General features: G+C 38.0%; 2 protein-coding genes across 7 annotated transcripts in view; both read left to right on the forward strand.

The window, feature by feature from the left end:
• The first annotated feature begins 2154 nt into the window (after positions 1-2154).
• tmem107l (transmembrane protein 107 like) lies at positions 2155-10340 on the forward strand. 5 transcript variants are annotated; one of them, XM_061982555.1, is made up of 7 exons: positions 2155-2182; positions 2669-2756; positions 2839-2906; positions 2978-3078; positions 7703-7799; positions 7885-7962; positions 9737-10340. In XM_061982555.1, exons 2-7 carry the CDS (start codon positions 2670-2672, stop codon positions 9804-9806), a joined length of 501 nt encoding a protein of 166 aa, XP_061838539.1. In that variant the 5' UTR covers positions 2155-2182; position 2669; the 3' UTR covers positions 9807-10340. The 5 variants fall into 5 exon arrangements, with proteins under 5 accessions (XP_061838539.1, XP_061838534.1, XP_061838538.1 ...); XM_061982550.1 differs by lacking the exon at positions 2155-2182 and adding an exon at positions 2192-2420; XM_061982554.1 differs by lacking the exon at positions 2155-2182 and having other exon boundaries at positions 2192-2756.
• A 1107-nt stretch (positions 10341-11447) lies between these two features.
• krtcap2 (keratinocyte associated protein 2) overlaps positions 11448-12625 on the forward strand; it is a 13760-nt gene continuing 12582 nt past the window's right edge. Inside the window, exons 1-3 of one of the 2 annotated variants that reach the window (XM_061982547.1) lie at positions 11448-11612; positions 12062-12216; positions 12304-12367. In XM_061982547.1, the coding sequence (XP_061838531.1) occupies positions 11609-11612; positions 12062-12216; positions 12304-12367 (223 nt within the window). In that variant the 5' untranslated portion in view covers positions 11448-11608. The remainder of the gene's footprint in view (positions 11613-12061; positions 12217-12303; positions 12368-12625) is intronic. The other variant, XM_061982548.1, reaches the window with a different exon arrangement.

The raw sequence follows: 12625 nt of genomic DNA on the forward strand, positions 1-12625 counted from the left end.
GTTAGCCTCCACGCAGGATGTATGCAGTGGAGAAAGGAAATACGGGAAATAATAGCGCAGGGGTATTATAATTATTTTTTATCAATATTACCATCATCATGTTGTATTGGAATATTTAAAAAAGCAAAATATAATTTGTATTTTATTTTATTCTTCCTTTAAAAAAACGACACAAATATTCGGTAGCCTAGTTTCTCATTTTCCCACTAGATGACAGCATTGTAATGTCTGGAGGGAACATTTTAAACGTTGTTGTTTTTACCCGGATACTAATCAAGAACGCACCGTTTTTATTTATTTATTTATTTTTAACTTTTGTAATTGAACAACACACACATATTTATAATTCACACAAAAGTCAAGGCGCTTTCAACATCAAGGAAAGAAAACAAAAGCAAATACAGAGAGTAATAATACTAAGAAATATATTTTTTAAAAGACAAAAAGGGCTACCTAAACCAGTGTTTTTCAACCACTGTGCCGCGTCACACAAGTGTACCGAGAGATACAGTCTGTGTGCCGTGGGAGATTATCTAATTTCACATATTTGGGTTAAAAACATTTTTTGCAAACCAGTAATTATAGTCTCCAAATTATGTGTTGTTGTTGTTGAGTGTCGGTGCTGTAGAGCTTGGCAGAGTAACCGTGTAATACTCTTCAATATCAGTAGGTGGTACGCTAATTGTTTTGTAAATGCAGGTAAAAAGGTGTCTTATGCTTCAACCAAAAATAAACAAAAGGTGAATGCCTTTAAGAAAAGGCATTGAAGCTTAGGGAAGGCTATGCAGAACAAAACTAAAACTGAACTGGCTACGAAGTAAACAAAAACAGAATGCTGGACAACAGCAAAAACTTACTGTGGAGCAAAGACAATGTATATCCGTACATGACATGACAATCAACAATGTCCCCACAAAGAAGGATAAAAACAACTGAAATATTCTTGATTGCTAAAACAAAGTAGATGCGGTAAATATCGCTCAAAGGAAGACATGAAGCTGCTACAGGAAAATACCAAAAAATTTTAAAAAAAGCCACCAAAATAGGAGCGCAAGACAAGAACTACAACACTACACACAGGAAAACAGCAAAAAAAAACTCCAAATAAGTCATGGCATAATGTGACAGGTCGTGAGCTGTCAACACATGTTTTATCAAATATGTGTTGATAAAACCACTGAAATGCTAAAGTACACTCAATCAACCAATCAATGTTTATTTATATAGCCCTAAATCACAAGTGTCTCAAAGGGCTGCACAGCACTCTGTAAATAACATATAGTGATTGTTCAAAGAAAAAAGAACAAGTGGTGTCTCTACTTTGAGACAAGAGCTATATTGATGCATGCTTAGTTATGCTTTAAAGTCATATCCTACAATTGCGACAATGACTTTTAACTGTCAACTGAGTTTATGATTTCTGCTGGTGGTGTGCCTCTGGATTTTTTTAACGCAAAAAATGTGCCTTGGCTCAAAAAAGGTTGAAAAACACTGACCTAAACCACTCTAAATGTTTTTAATAAAGATATCGATTTAAGGGCTTTTGTACTCTTAATCATTCTCCAAGATTTGATTGATAATTGTAACCCATTAAGCCAATTAGAAAATGTAGGCCATACTTTCATAAATCGACATTTATGTAGAACATTTTTTGCCTAGAGCATAATAATGTTGAGGCTCCACTGTTTTTGTAGCAACCGCAGGATGTATGCAGTAGAGAAAGGAAATATGGGAAATAATAGGGCAGGAGTATTATAATTGTTATTAGTAGTCCATCCATTAATCCATTTTCTACCGCTTGTCCCTTTTTGGGGTCGCGGGGGGTGCTGGAGCCTATCTCAGCTGCATTCGGGCGGAAGGCGGGGTACACCCTGGACAAGTCGCCACCTCATCGCAGGGCCAACACAGACAGACAGACGACATTCACACTCACATTCACTATTAGTATTATAAAAAAAACACAGCTACAGTATATATTTAATGTGTTCACTGTGTTTTTTTATTTCTTTAACTCTTACAATTTGTATAAAAACGACACAAATATTAATCTGCCTGGTTTCTTGTTTTGCCAGGAGATAGTAGCGTTGTACATGCATGGTATGAACTGGTCGGAATTCTTAAACGTCGTTGTTGTTTTTACCCGGATGCCAAGCAAGAACGCACCGGCTCCACTGTTGTTTTGGTATGTGAAATTAAGCCGTCGTGATTCGTTTTTAATGTGTTGTTTTCCAAGCCGAATTTGATCTAAAATATTAACTTACATCCATGAAATTAGTTGTAACGTCACTAGATAGCTGCATTCCGTGTGTTAACGATTATTGTCTTATCGGAACTTTAAAACGTTGTTGTTGTTTCTTTTCGGATACCAATAAAAAAAGAACCGGCTTCGCTGTTGTTGTAGCAACCGTCGGCGGCGATAAGTATGTTAAATTAAGCCTTCATGATTCCTTTTAAATTTAAAATTGTTACGTGTGTTGTTATCAAGGTGGATTTAATCGAAAATATTAATATAAGTCCATTAAAAAATATTTGTAATCGTGTTTTGCGATTGCTGCGACGCTACTGATAAGTGTGCACCTAAAAAAAACCCTCGTTGAACTTTGTTTACATTTTGTAGCGGGAAAAAATATTTTTATTGTCAATTTAATTTCTTATAACTGCGAATTAGCATGTCGGCGATTAGTAGCCTCATTCCTGCACGGTTCCTGACCATCATTGCTCACCTTGTTATAGTCATCACTATCTTTTGGACGAGGGTGAGTAAAATATGGCTCATTTGTCATTAATTGTCATTAGGTTGACTGTTATGATTGATGTGTGCTCTTTTATGTTTCTAAGGAAAATAACGTGAAGGCCTGCCTGCCTCTGGAGTTCACCCAAGAGCAATACAATAGTGAAGATTCCAAGTAAATAATACATAGAATACTCACACAAATGTCACTTCATACACTGATTGTGTGTTTTGTGTGTCTTTCAGGTTGGTGGTGGCACTGTCAGTCACTCTTGCATTGTTTGCTATCGAGCTAGTTGGCTTCTTCTCGGGAGTGTCAATGTTCAACAGCAGTCAAGGCCTCTTGTGTATCCTTTATGATGATTTTTTTCAACTATACGGTATAGGACTAGGGGGTATGGTTGAAAATTGAAGTGTTTTATATCGGTCAATATCAATTATTATTAGAGGTGTCCGATAACATCGGACTGTCGATATTATCGGCCAATAAATGCTTTAAAATGTAATATCGGAAATTATCGGTATCAGGTTCAAAAAGTAAAATTTATGACTTTTTAAAACGCCGCTGAGTACACGGACGTAGGGAGAAGTACAGAGCGCCATAAACCTTAAAGACACTGCCTTTGCGTGCTGGCCCAATCCCATAAAATCTATGGCTTTTCACACACACAAGTGAATGCAATTCATACTTGGTCAACTGCCATACAGGTCACACTGAGGGTGGCCGTATAAACAACTTTAACACTGTTACAAATATGCGCCACACTGTGAACCCACACCAAAGAGGAATGACAAACACATTTCGGGAGAACATCCGAACCGTAACACAACATAAACACAACAGAACAAATACCCAGAACCACTTGCAGCACTAACTCTTCCAGGACGCTACAATATACACCCCCCGCTACCCCCTACCCCCACCTCAAATATATATATATATATATATATAATCAGAATCAGAAATACTTTATTAATCCCAGAGGGGAAATTTTAATTTAGAGGTTATTTTTGAATAATTCTACCTCTGCATTTTTTTCCAAAACTGTGAATGTTACAGAATATAAGTGTGACTTATTTTGTTATACGGTCAAGCAGTGTTGGCATTAACACACTTTTTGTGTCTTTTTAACGAATTGAAATCAGAAAGGACGCAGATATATATATATTTTTTTACCATTTTCGACCCAAAACTAATGTTTTAAAGGCCCACGACACATTCTAAAAATACTATTAAAATAAACAAAAACATAACAAAAGTGAAATAAAAAAGCTTCAAGGTGAAATGTAATTTAGAAAAAGTTGCAATGTTGACTAATAAAATAAAGCTGTTTTTTTTTTCTTTCAAACTGTCATTGCTCAAAACACAATATTGAATCAAAATCAATGTTATTATGAATTATTGACCTATCCAAGTTTCCGATTACTTCACATCAAATACTCCACTTTGAAAAATATTTTTGGTGGAAGATTTTGCATATTTTGTGTGTTTGCCATAAAAAAAACATAGTTTTGTTTGACAAAAAAGGGCGGAAAACAAACAAACAAAAAAAACAACATAAAAAAAACTAAAACGTTTTGAAATGAGGAATAGATCTGAAGTTGATGTAGACTCCAGAGATTTAAGCGTTAAATATAAAATGTATGAATGCCCTGGCACACCATTATCATCATTTCATGACCGAAGCAAAACACTTTTTACACTTTTATACTGAAATAACAACACCTACAACTTATTAAATGAAAACATAGAAAAAACTACCAGCAGCGGTAAAGTTTAGATCCATGAAGGAAAGAAGAAAGTGAATGAATGTTTATAACTGAATAAATTTACATATGCATACAAATTTGTCTTCTTTTTTTATTATTTCTTTTAATGAATTAAGTAACGTTTATGACAACCTTTTTCCAAAACACAATATAGAATGTGAGATATAACAGGACAATGCATACGTTTATCATTTGTTTTCAAAACGCTTACAAAAAAGTGGGACCCCAAAAATGTATTGTGGGAACCCATTTTTATGACTTGATGGGGTACATGGGACCCCATTTTGAAAAATCCTAGCGCCGACACTGCTGTCAACATAGGAGAAAAAATGCTTTATTTAAATAAATATATTATTTATAAAGCAAGTTCAAGTATCATTGGCAAATTTTCACCTAGTCCCGGCCTTGGCGTGCTGCCCGCCTTGCCACGCATATATGTGTCCTCTTTTTGGGATTTCAGAATATGGTCAGCCTACCATATTCACATAGGTTTTATTTGTCGAAAAGATACTGTGCCCTGTCAGTTCGATGACACATCGACATACGGGCATATATTTCCCACGTTAGCCTATATGTCGATGTGTCATTGACCGGGCTAGCATGCTGAGCATTCGTTGCACGAACATACTAGCTTTGTTAGACAAGATCATAGACTGTATTGGACAATATAGTTTACATACAAATTGTCCATTTCCATTTATTACAAGTACCGTATTTTCCGCACCATTAGCCGCACCTAAAAACCACAAATTTACTCAAAAGCTGACAGTGCGGCTTTTAACCCGGTGCGCTTTATATATGGATTAATATTACGATTCATTTTCATAAAGTTTCGATCTCGCAACTTCGGTAAACAGCCGCCATCTTTTTTCCCGGTAGAACAGGAAGCGCTTCTTCTTCTACGCAAGCAACCGCCAAGGTAAGCACCCGCCCCCATAGAACAGGAAGCGCTTCTTCTTCTACTGTAAGCAACCACCCGCCCCGGAAGAAGAAGAAGCACGCGGTGCATGCTGGGATATGTGACGTTTCATTTCCATTTGTGTGTTTATGTAAAGACCCCAAAATGGCTCCTATTAAGTGTGTTGTCTGTCTAATTATAAATAATGCAGACGAGGCGTGTTAACTGAGTTCTCAACGTTTACTCACAGCGTGCTCATAACCGCATTCTAACTGCCAGCATACAACAACGCTTCTCCGGGCTACCGCGCATGCTCGTCACTATCGTTGCATGCTGGTTAGTGTAGTTGTTATATTTGCTAGCTCATAACATCACATTAAAAGACACGCTTACGCGCTTAATTCAATACTCGCCGTCATTCCGGGTGGATTGACAAAAGACCTCCAGCCGCTAGATATTGGTGTCAACAGGGCATTCGAAGCTAGACTGCTAACTGCGTGGGAACAATGGATGACCGAAGGCGAACACACCTTCACTAAGACAGGGAGGCAGCGCCGGACGACATTCGCCCAACTTTTCAATTCGGACACCGAAGGAGAAAAATTCGAGGGATTTATGAATGAAGAATAACTTCAGAAAGTGAGCGTTATGTTTATTTTGTGTGTTGTGACATTAACGTTCGAGCAACATTATGTTGCTATTGCTCTGCACTATTTTGAATTTTACTATGTTTGTGATTGCACATTTGCGTACATTTTGGGACAGAGTTGTTAGAACGCTGGTTTTTAATATATTATTAAAGTTTGACTGACCTATCTGACTGTTTTTTTGACATTCCCTTTAGCGCAGCGTAGGCGCGGCTTATAGTCCGGGCGGCTTATTGGTGGACAAAGTTATGAAATATGCCATTCATTGAAGGTGCGGCTAATAATCCGGTGCGCCTTATAGTGCGGAAAATACGGTAATAAGAAAACGTAAATGCCTTACTTACCTATCAAGGAGGAAATTAGCAAGTTTGGTGTCAGATGAAAAAAATCTTCTCCGCCTTCAATCGTCTCCATCTTTCAAAGGCATCCCCGATACAAATCCTCGTTTTGTTCCTGGCTTTGTCATGAATAAGTTGGGAATCGTAACAAGGCCTTTTAGATTTACTGAGGTCTGACATGTTTAGTAACTTTACCAGTGGCAGTAGCTAGACAAAGATGGCGGTGCCTAACTGGCAACCTGGATGTGACACACTCACAGACTATCTAATTGGTCAAACGGCAGAGGGCGGGACATCGAAATGAAAACAATAACAAGATTTCCGTGCTGTAAATCTAATTTTGAAATGAGCATATCCCGGAGAACTACTGTTATCAGTTGTAGAGGTATTCGAAAAGAACATGATTTATTAATGCATTTTGACATATCAGGGCCATATATTGATGACTTCGGCCATCAGGCACATGAACAATAACAAGATCTTATAACTCAGTTACAGCTTTTTTTATTACCTATGATGTGTTATATGTTATTTTATGTTGCACGATTGCACCAAGACAAATTCCTAGTTTGCGAACCCGTTCTCAAACAATGGCAATAAAAACTATTCTGGATCTGATTCTGATTCTGATTCTGATTCTGATTGACATGAAATGATTACATATGGCTCCTTTAACAATAATCTCTTAAAATGTTGGTGAAAAAATAAGCAATATGTAAAAAAAATGCTTAATAAAGTTTAACAAAATAGTGCAAAGTGTGAAAATGGAAACATAGAAGAACTATTTTCTGCCAGTGTAGTGCCAGGAAGTAATAGCTGTGCTCTAAAAGGTGAGCGCAGCTAAGGTGACGTGGTATTGGGTTAGGGTTAGTTACCAAAGATTCACATCCCTTTATAAATACAGCACGCATGAGAGTGTTGGTGCGTGTGTGCAGTGTTCAGATTTTTTTACATTTATTTATTAATGCACAAATGTTTAAAGCGCAATTTCAATGTTGGTATGTGAATTTGTTTGAAAAAAATAATGTAGTTTATGGCATGTCGAACATTTGTTTAATTAAACTATTTTCCCTAAAATACGCATTAAGGCTATAAAGTGTGTTCTGTCCGATTACTCGATTAATCGAACAAACTAATCAACAGATTGTTAAATAATCAACAGCTTCGATGCTGACCACTCATGATTCTTCAAATCTTGTGGAGTTATCAGGAGGTTGTCTACAGCCACAGACCATGCAACTTTAGTTGCAAAGACCGTGGTTAGTCGAATAGGGGCATTAATTAATCTCCAGCTATAATTCCATGACTCCTGCAATAGCTACAGGAGGCCATGCCAGCGGCACAGTGGCTCTGCTATTCTTTCTATTCGAGCGGTGGGAGTGTGCCATCTACTGGTGGATTCTTGCCTTCTGCAGGTTAGTTTTCCAAAAGTTTTTTTTTTGTACACAGTTTATTTTTTTCCTGACATATATATGACCCAGCACTGGCTGTCCACTGCAGCGCATCCGTCTCCTTGTCGTATTTTGTGTTTGACAAGTGGGAATGCTGGACTTACTGGGTTATTTTCTTCCCCTGCAGGTTGGTATATGTTTGTCTCTTCTTCTAAAGTGATAATATAAACTACAGATCGACTGATTTATCGGCGCCGTATATTAGTATCAGCCTTTCTTCATCGGTGTCTGCCTTTTTTTTTCTTTTCTTTTTTTTACGACTACAATTGGACTACATCAGCAGATACAGATAATGATACAGTGCATACACATATGATGACAGTATTTAGTATTTAAAAATAATAATAATTAGTCAAATAGTAATAACCACAAATTTTTTTAGGAAAAAAAGTTACTCTCATTGTCGGATATCTGACGGGGCATTTATTTGAGTTATTATGGTCATTCTTCCCTGGTCTGCTCAGCTGCGTTCATGGGGCTACCCCCCTCTTCCTTTCTCTTCCTTCTGCTGTGCTGACCGCCTACAGTACCGGTACGTCTCTTTTGCTTACCTGTCAAAACTTAAAATTTTTTGCCGGGAAATCCAGTTTTTCCTGTCGTCTTCCCGGTCCCGTTTTGTTTGTTTCTGCTACTCCAGTAATCGAGTTGCTAAACATGCCTCCGCCGTCTGCTTGTAGCGTGGGCTCATCAAAGGAGCGCACAGAGTTTCATGCTCCATGATACAATCAAATAACGCGACAGAGGTGGATGGACATGTAGACGACAGAAAAAATATCTATGGCAAAAATTCTAACTGTGTAAATATCTTGACAAATAAGAGGTTATTATATAAGTAAAGAAAGTCAAGCAGCAGCTCACACATTCTCATACTTTCTGTAAAATCCAGGAAGAAATGATGCTTGAAAAATGTCTCAACTAGAAGCTGATGTAGAGAAATGCCATATTTGACCAATTTTCCTAGGAGATTTCTAGGCCACCTACTCAGTGGCCTAGTGGTGTCCGCCCTGAGATCGGCAGGTTGTGAGTTTAAAGTTTAAGACTATAAAAATGGGACCTATTACCTCCCTGCTTGGCACTCAGCATCAAGGGTTGGAATTGGGGGTTAAATCACCAAAAATGATTCCCGGGCGCGCAACCGCTGCTGCCCACTGCTCCCCTCACTTCCCAGGGGGTGAACAAGGGGATGAGTCAAATGCAGAGGACACATTTCATCACACCTAGTGTGTGTGTGACAATCATTGGTACTTTAACTTTAACTTTAACTTTATATTTTGAAATGCAAACGTTAATGCTCCTCTTAGATACACGTAATAAAAGTGTTTGTGAAACTGTTTGTTTTTTGCTGCTAAATTAACCACAACATTAGCGCCACATAAAACATTATTGTGCTACTGGTCTGACGTTTCCTAAAAAATAGTGTAAAAAAAAAAATTAAAGCATTGTCAAGCTGTTTACTTACATTACATGTACTATTTATGTTTAATTAATTTTTACTGCAAATGACTATCTGCTCCAAATATCAGTTGTTGGCTAATGATCGGTATCGGCCCTAAAAAGATAAGTGAAACAATAATATAGGGCTGTTCAAACTTGTTCAACATATGGCTGCATAAAGAGTAATTAAAGGATGTCAGAGGCCACTTTTATACATTTTGTACATCAAATATGCTGCAACCAATCCAATGTAGGTAAATATATGCACAGCTATTTGAGCAAAGGTTGAACATACAGTAGGTGACAAAGCAAATTACTGCAATAACTAATTAATTGTTCGTAAATTCGAAATATGCTAAAGACCTATAAAAGAAGTTGCAGCCCAAAAATGGTCCTTGGGCCGCACTTTGGACACCTCCGTTTTAATATGTTCCTGTCACTTCATCTTCATCTATTGTCTCTTCTAGTGTGCTGCCTGCCTTTGTGGAGATTCTACTATTAATCGCCGTTTTTGGACTGAAGAAGAAGCCGTTGTGAGAGGCTGAACTCTATTTTACAGGACTATAATGGAGAAAAGGCATTCATTGTCATGTTTCAATGCAATAGTAAAGAGAGGAGTGAGAACATGCCACCATGTCATTGTGAAATGATCACATATTCATTGTAAAATGATAAAAGAAAATGTTTTACATTATCCTGAATGTTGTTTTGATTTTTTGGTTGTTTCACCATTGCAATATTTTCTACCACCACAACCTTTATCTTTATTGTACTGTATAATGCAGGAGTGTCCAAACTTTTTCCATAGAAAAAAATAAAGCATGCTGGGGCCATTTTGATATTTTTGATTTTCAAAACCTATACAATATTTATTGTAACCCCTCAATTTTGGTGAATGACAAAGGTCTCAGGGACCCGAAGGGTCTCAGTTATTAAAGTGTAGTAAATGTTTTAGTTTTTTGTATATTTATGCCTTTTTTTTCAAAGAAACTCCTGTTTTTTAAGGCAGTAACACAAAATATGCAACATTTTCCACAAAACATTTTCAAAATGGAATATTTGATGTGAAGTACTGGGAACCTTACATAAATAAAATTAAAAATATTATGACAACCTTGCTTTTGATTCATTAATATTTTTTTTTAACAATTACAGTTTATACAAAATCTGACTAAAAGTCTCAGAGATCCAAAAGGCCCTAATTCAAAAAGAGTTAAAAAAAAAGAGTAATACATCAATATATATTATTTTTGCTTTCAACGCTTAAATCTGGAGAGCCACTTCAGATCTATCGTCGATTATACGTTTTTATTATTCATTTAGCAATGAAGGGGCAGCACGGTGGAAGAGGGGTTAGTGCGTCTGCCTCACAATACGAAGGTGCTGAGTAGTCTGGGGTTCAATCCCAGGCTCGGGATCTTTCTGTGTGGAGTTTGCATGTTCTCCCCGTGTTTGCGTGGGTTCCCTCCGGGTACTCCGGCTTCCTCCCACCTCCAAAGACATGCACCTGGGGATAGGTTGATTGGCAACACTAAATTGGCCCTAGTGTGTGAATGTGAGTGTGAATGTTGTCTGTCTGTCTGTGTTGGCCCTGCGATGAGGTGGCGACTTGTCCAGGGTGTACCCCGCCTTCCGCCCGATTGTAGCTGAGATAGGCTCCAGCGCCCCCCGCCACCCCGAAGGGAAAAAGCGGTAGAAAATGGATGGATGGATGGGGCAGCACGGTGGACAGGGGTTAGTGCATGTGCCTCACAATACGAAGGTCCTGAGTTCAATCCCAGGCTCGGGATCTTTCTGTGAGGAGTTTGCATGTTCTGCCCGTGACTGCGTGGGTTCCCTCCAGGTACTCCGGCTTCCTCCCACCTCCAAAGACATGCACCTGGGGATAGGTTGATTGACAGCCCTAAATTGGCCCTAGTGTGTGAATGTGAGTGTGAATTTTGTCTGTCTATCAGTGTTGGCCCTGCGATGACGTGGCGACTTGTCCAGGGTGTACCCCGCCTTCCGCCCGTGTGAAGCTGGGATAGGCTCTGTCACGCCACATTTCTTCCCCCTAGTGTTTTTAAAATTTTAGATCTCAAAATTGGTATTATTTTTTTTATTTGGTAGTTTTTCATATTTATACGTATTAATTGTATTTATTTGTTCATTTCCACATAGCTTACTCGTTTACTATGACCACGCCTACTTGTCCCACTTCTAATTTAGACCGGGTGAAACGTACTATTTTTCCTAGTTCCCGGCTGTTAGCCATCAGGCTCGTTCGGTGGAATACAATTTCACATTTAAAAAAAATATATTTAAAGTTAACAACACGTACAAAATTTGGATTTAGAACCATGGGTATGTATTCCTATTTTCATGGGCTCATTATGTAAGTTTAAGTATGTTGGGGTGCTTGAGCTAGCTTGTTTGAGAACGCCAGCTAGCTAGCTAGCTGCTTTTTGTATATGCTATTTATTTTTGACAGTTTTGACACAAAACTGTTGGCCAGTAAAAACAAAGTTGAAGTATGATTCAATAGGAATAAATAAAATAATGCATAACGTCGCTTTTACACCACTACTAGTAGCTTTTAGGTTTGGAAGTTAGCATTAGCTTGGAACCGGTAGGACTTTCGGCTGAGCAATGACGTGTCACAAGTCGATTGTGAGTTAACTTTGCACAACTCTTCAAGATAACATATTTTATATTTAAATTGACGCAGTAGTGATATGGGGATGTTGCATTTCTAACTCATCTGCTTTTACAGTGATTGTGGACGTTTTAATAGCAAACACTGTGTTTTGCAGCAGCAAACACGGCCACTTCTCTGGTGCTGTCCAGCCTGCTGTCAGTGTTGGTGTTTGCAGGCATGCAGATGTTCAGTAAACAGCTGGCCTCTTCAGAGTGGTTTACAATCCTGGGAGGCTTCCTGGGCTCCATCCTCTTCATCTGCTCCCTCACCGTATCCTTAACTCATCACTGGAACCGTTATTGTGCAGCTTATAATGAATCAACTACAAATGTTTAACCTTTAACTTCATTTCTTCAGGCGTTTAATAATCTGGAAAATGTGTTTTTTGGGAAGGGATTCCAAGCCAAGATTTTCCCAGAAAGTAAGTGAATTTGTTAACTAGAGGTGGGATTTATAACTCTTTGGAGGGAGACAGATCTTGAGGAGCCATTTCTTTCAAAGAGCCGTTCAAAAGACTCCCTTGTTTTTGTTTATTTTTAATCAAGGAAACAATCTCTAGTATCAGTTATATGACAGTATTTTAAATTAGAATAATTTATTTTGCACACACTGAGATCATACTTGCCAACCTTGAGACTTCCGAATTCAGGAGATAGGGGGGGTATATTTTCAAGTATTT

The sequence above is a fragment of the Nerophis lumbriciformis genome, linkage group LG21 (assembly GCF_033978685.3).
Source record: "Nerophis lumbriciformis linkage group LG21, RoL_Nlum_v2.1, whole genome shotgun sequence".
Classification (NCBI taxonomy): Eukaryota; Metazoa; Chordata; class Actinopteri; order Syngnathiformes; family Syngnathidae; genus Nerophis; species Nerophis lumbriciformis.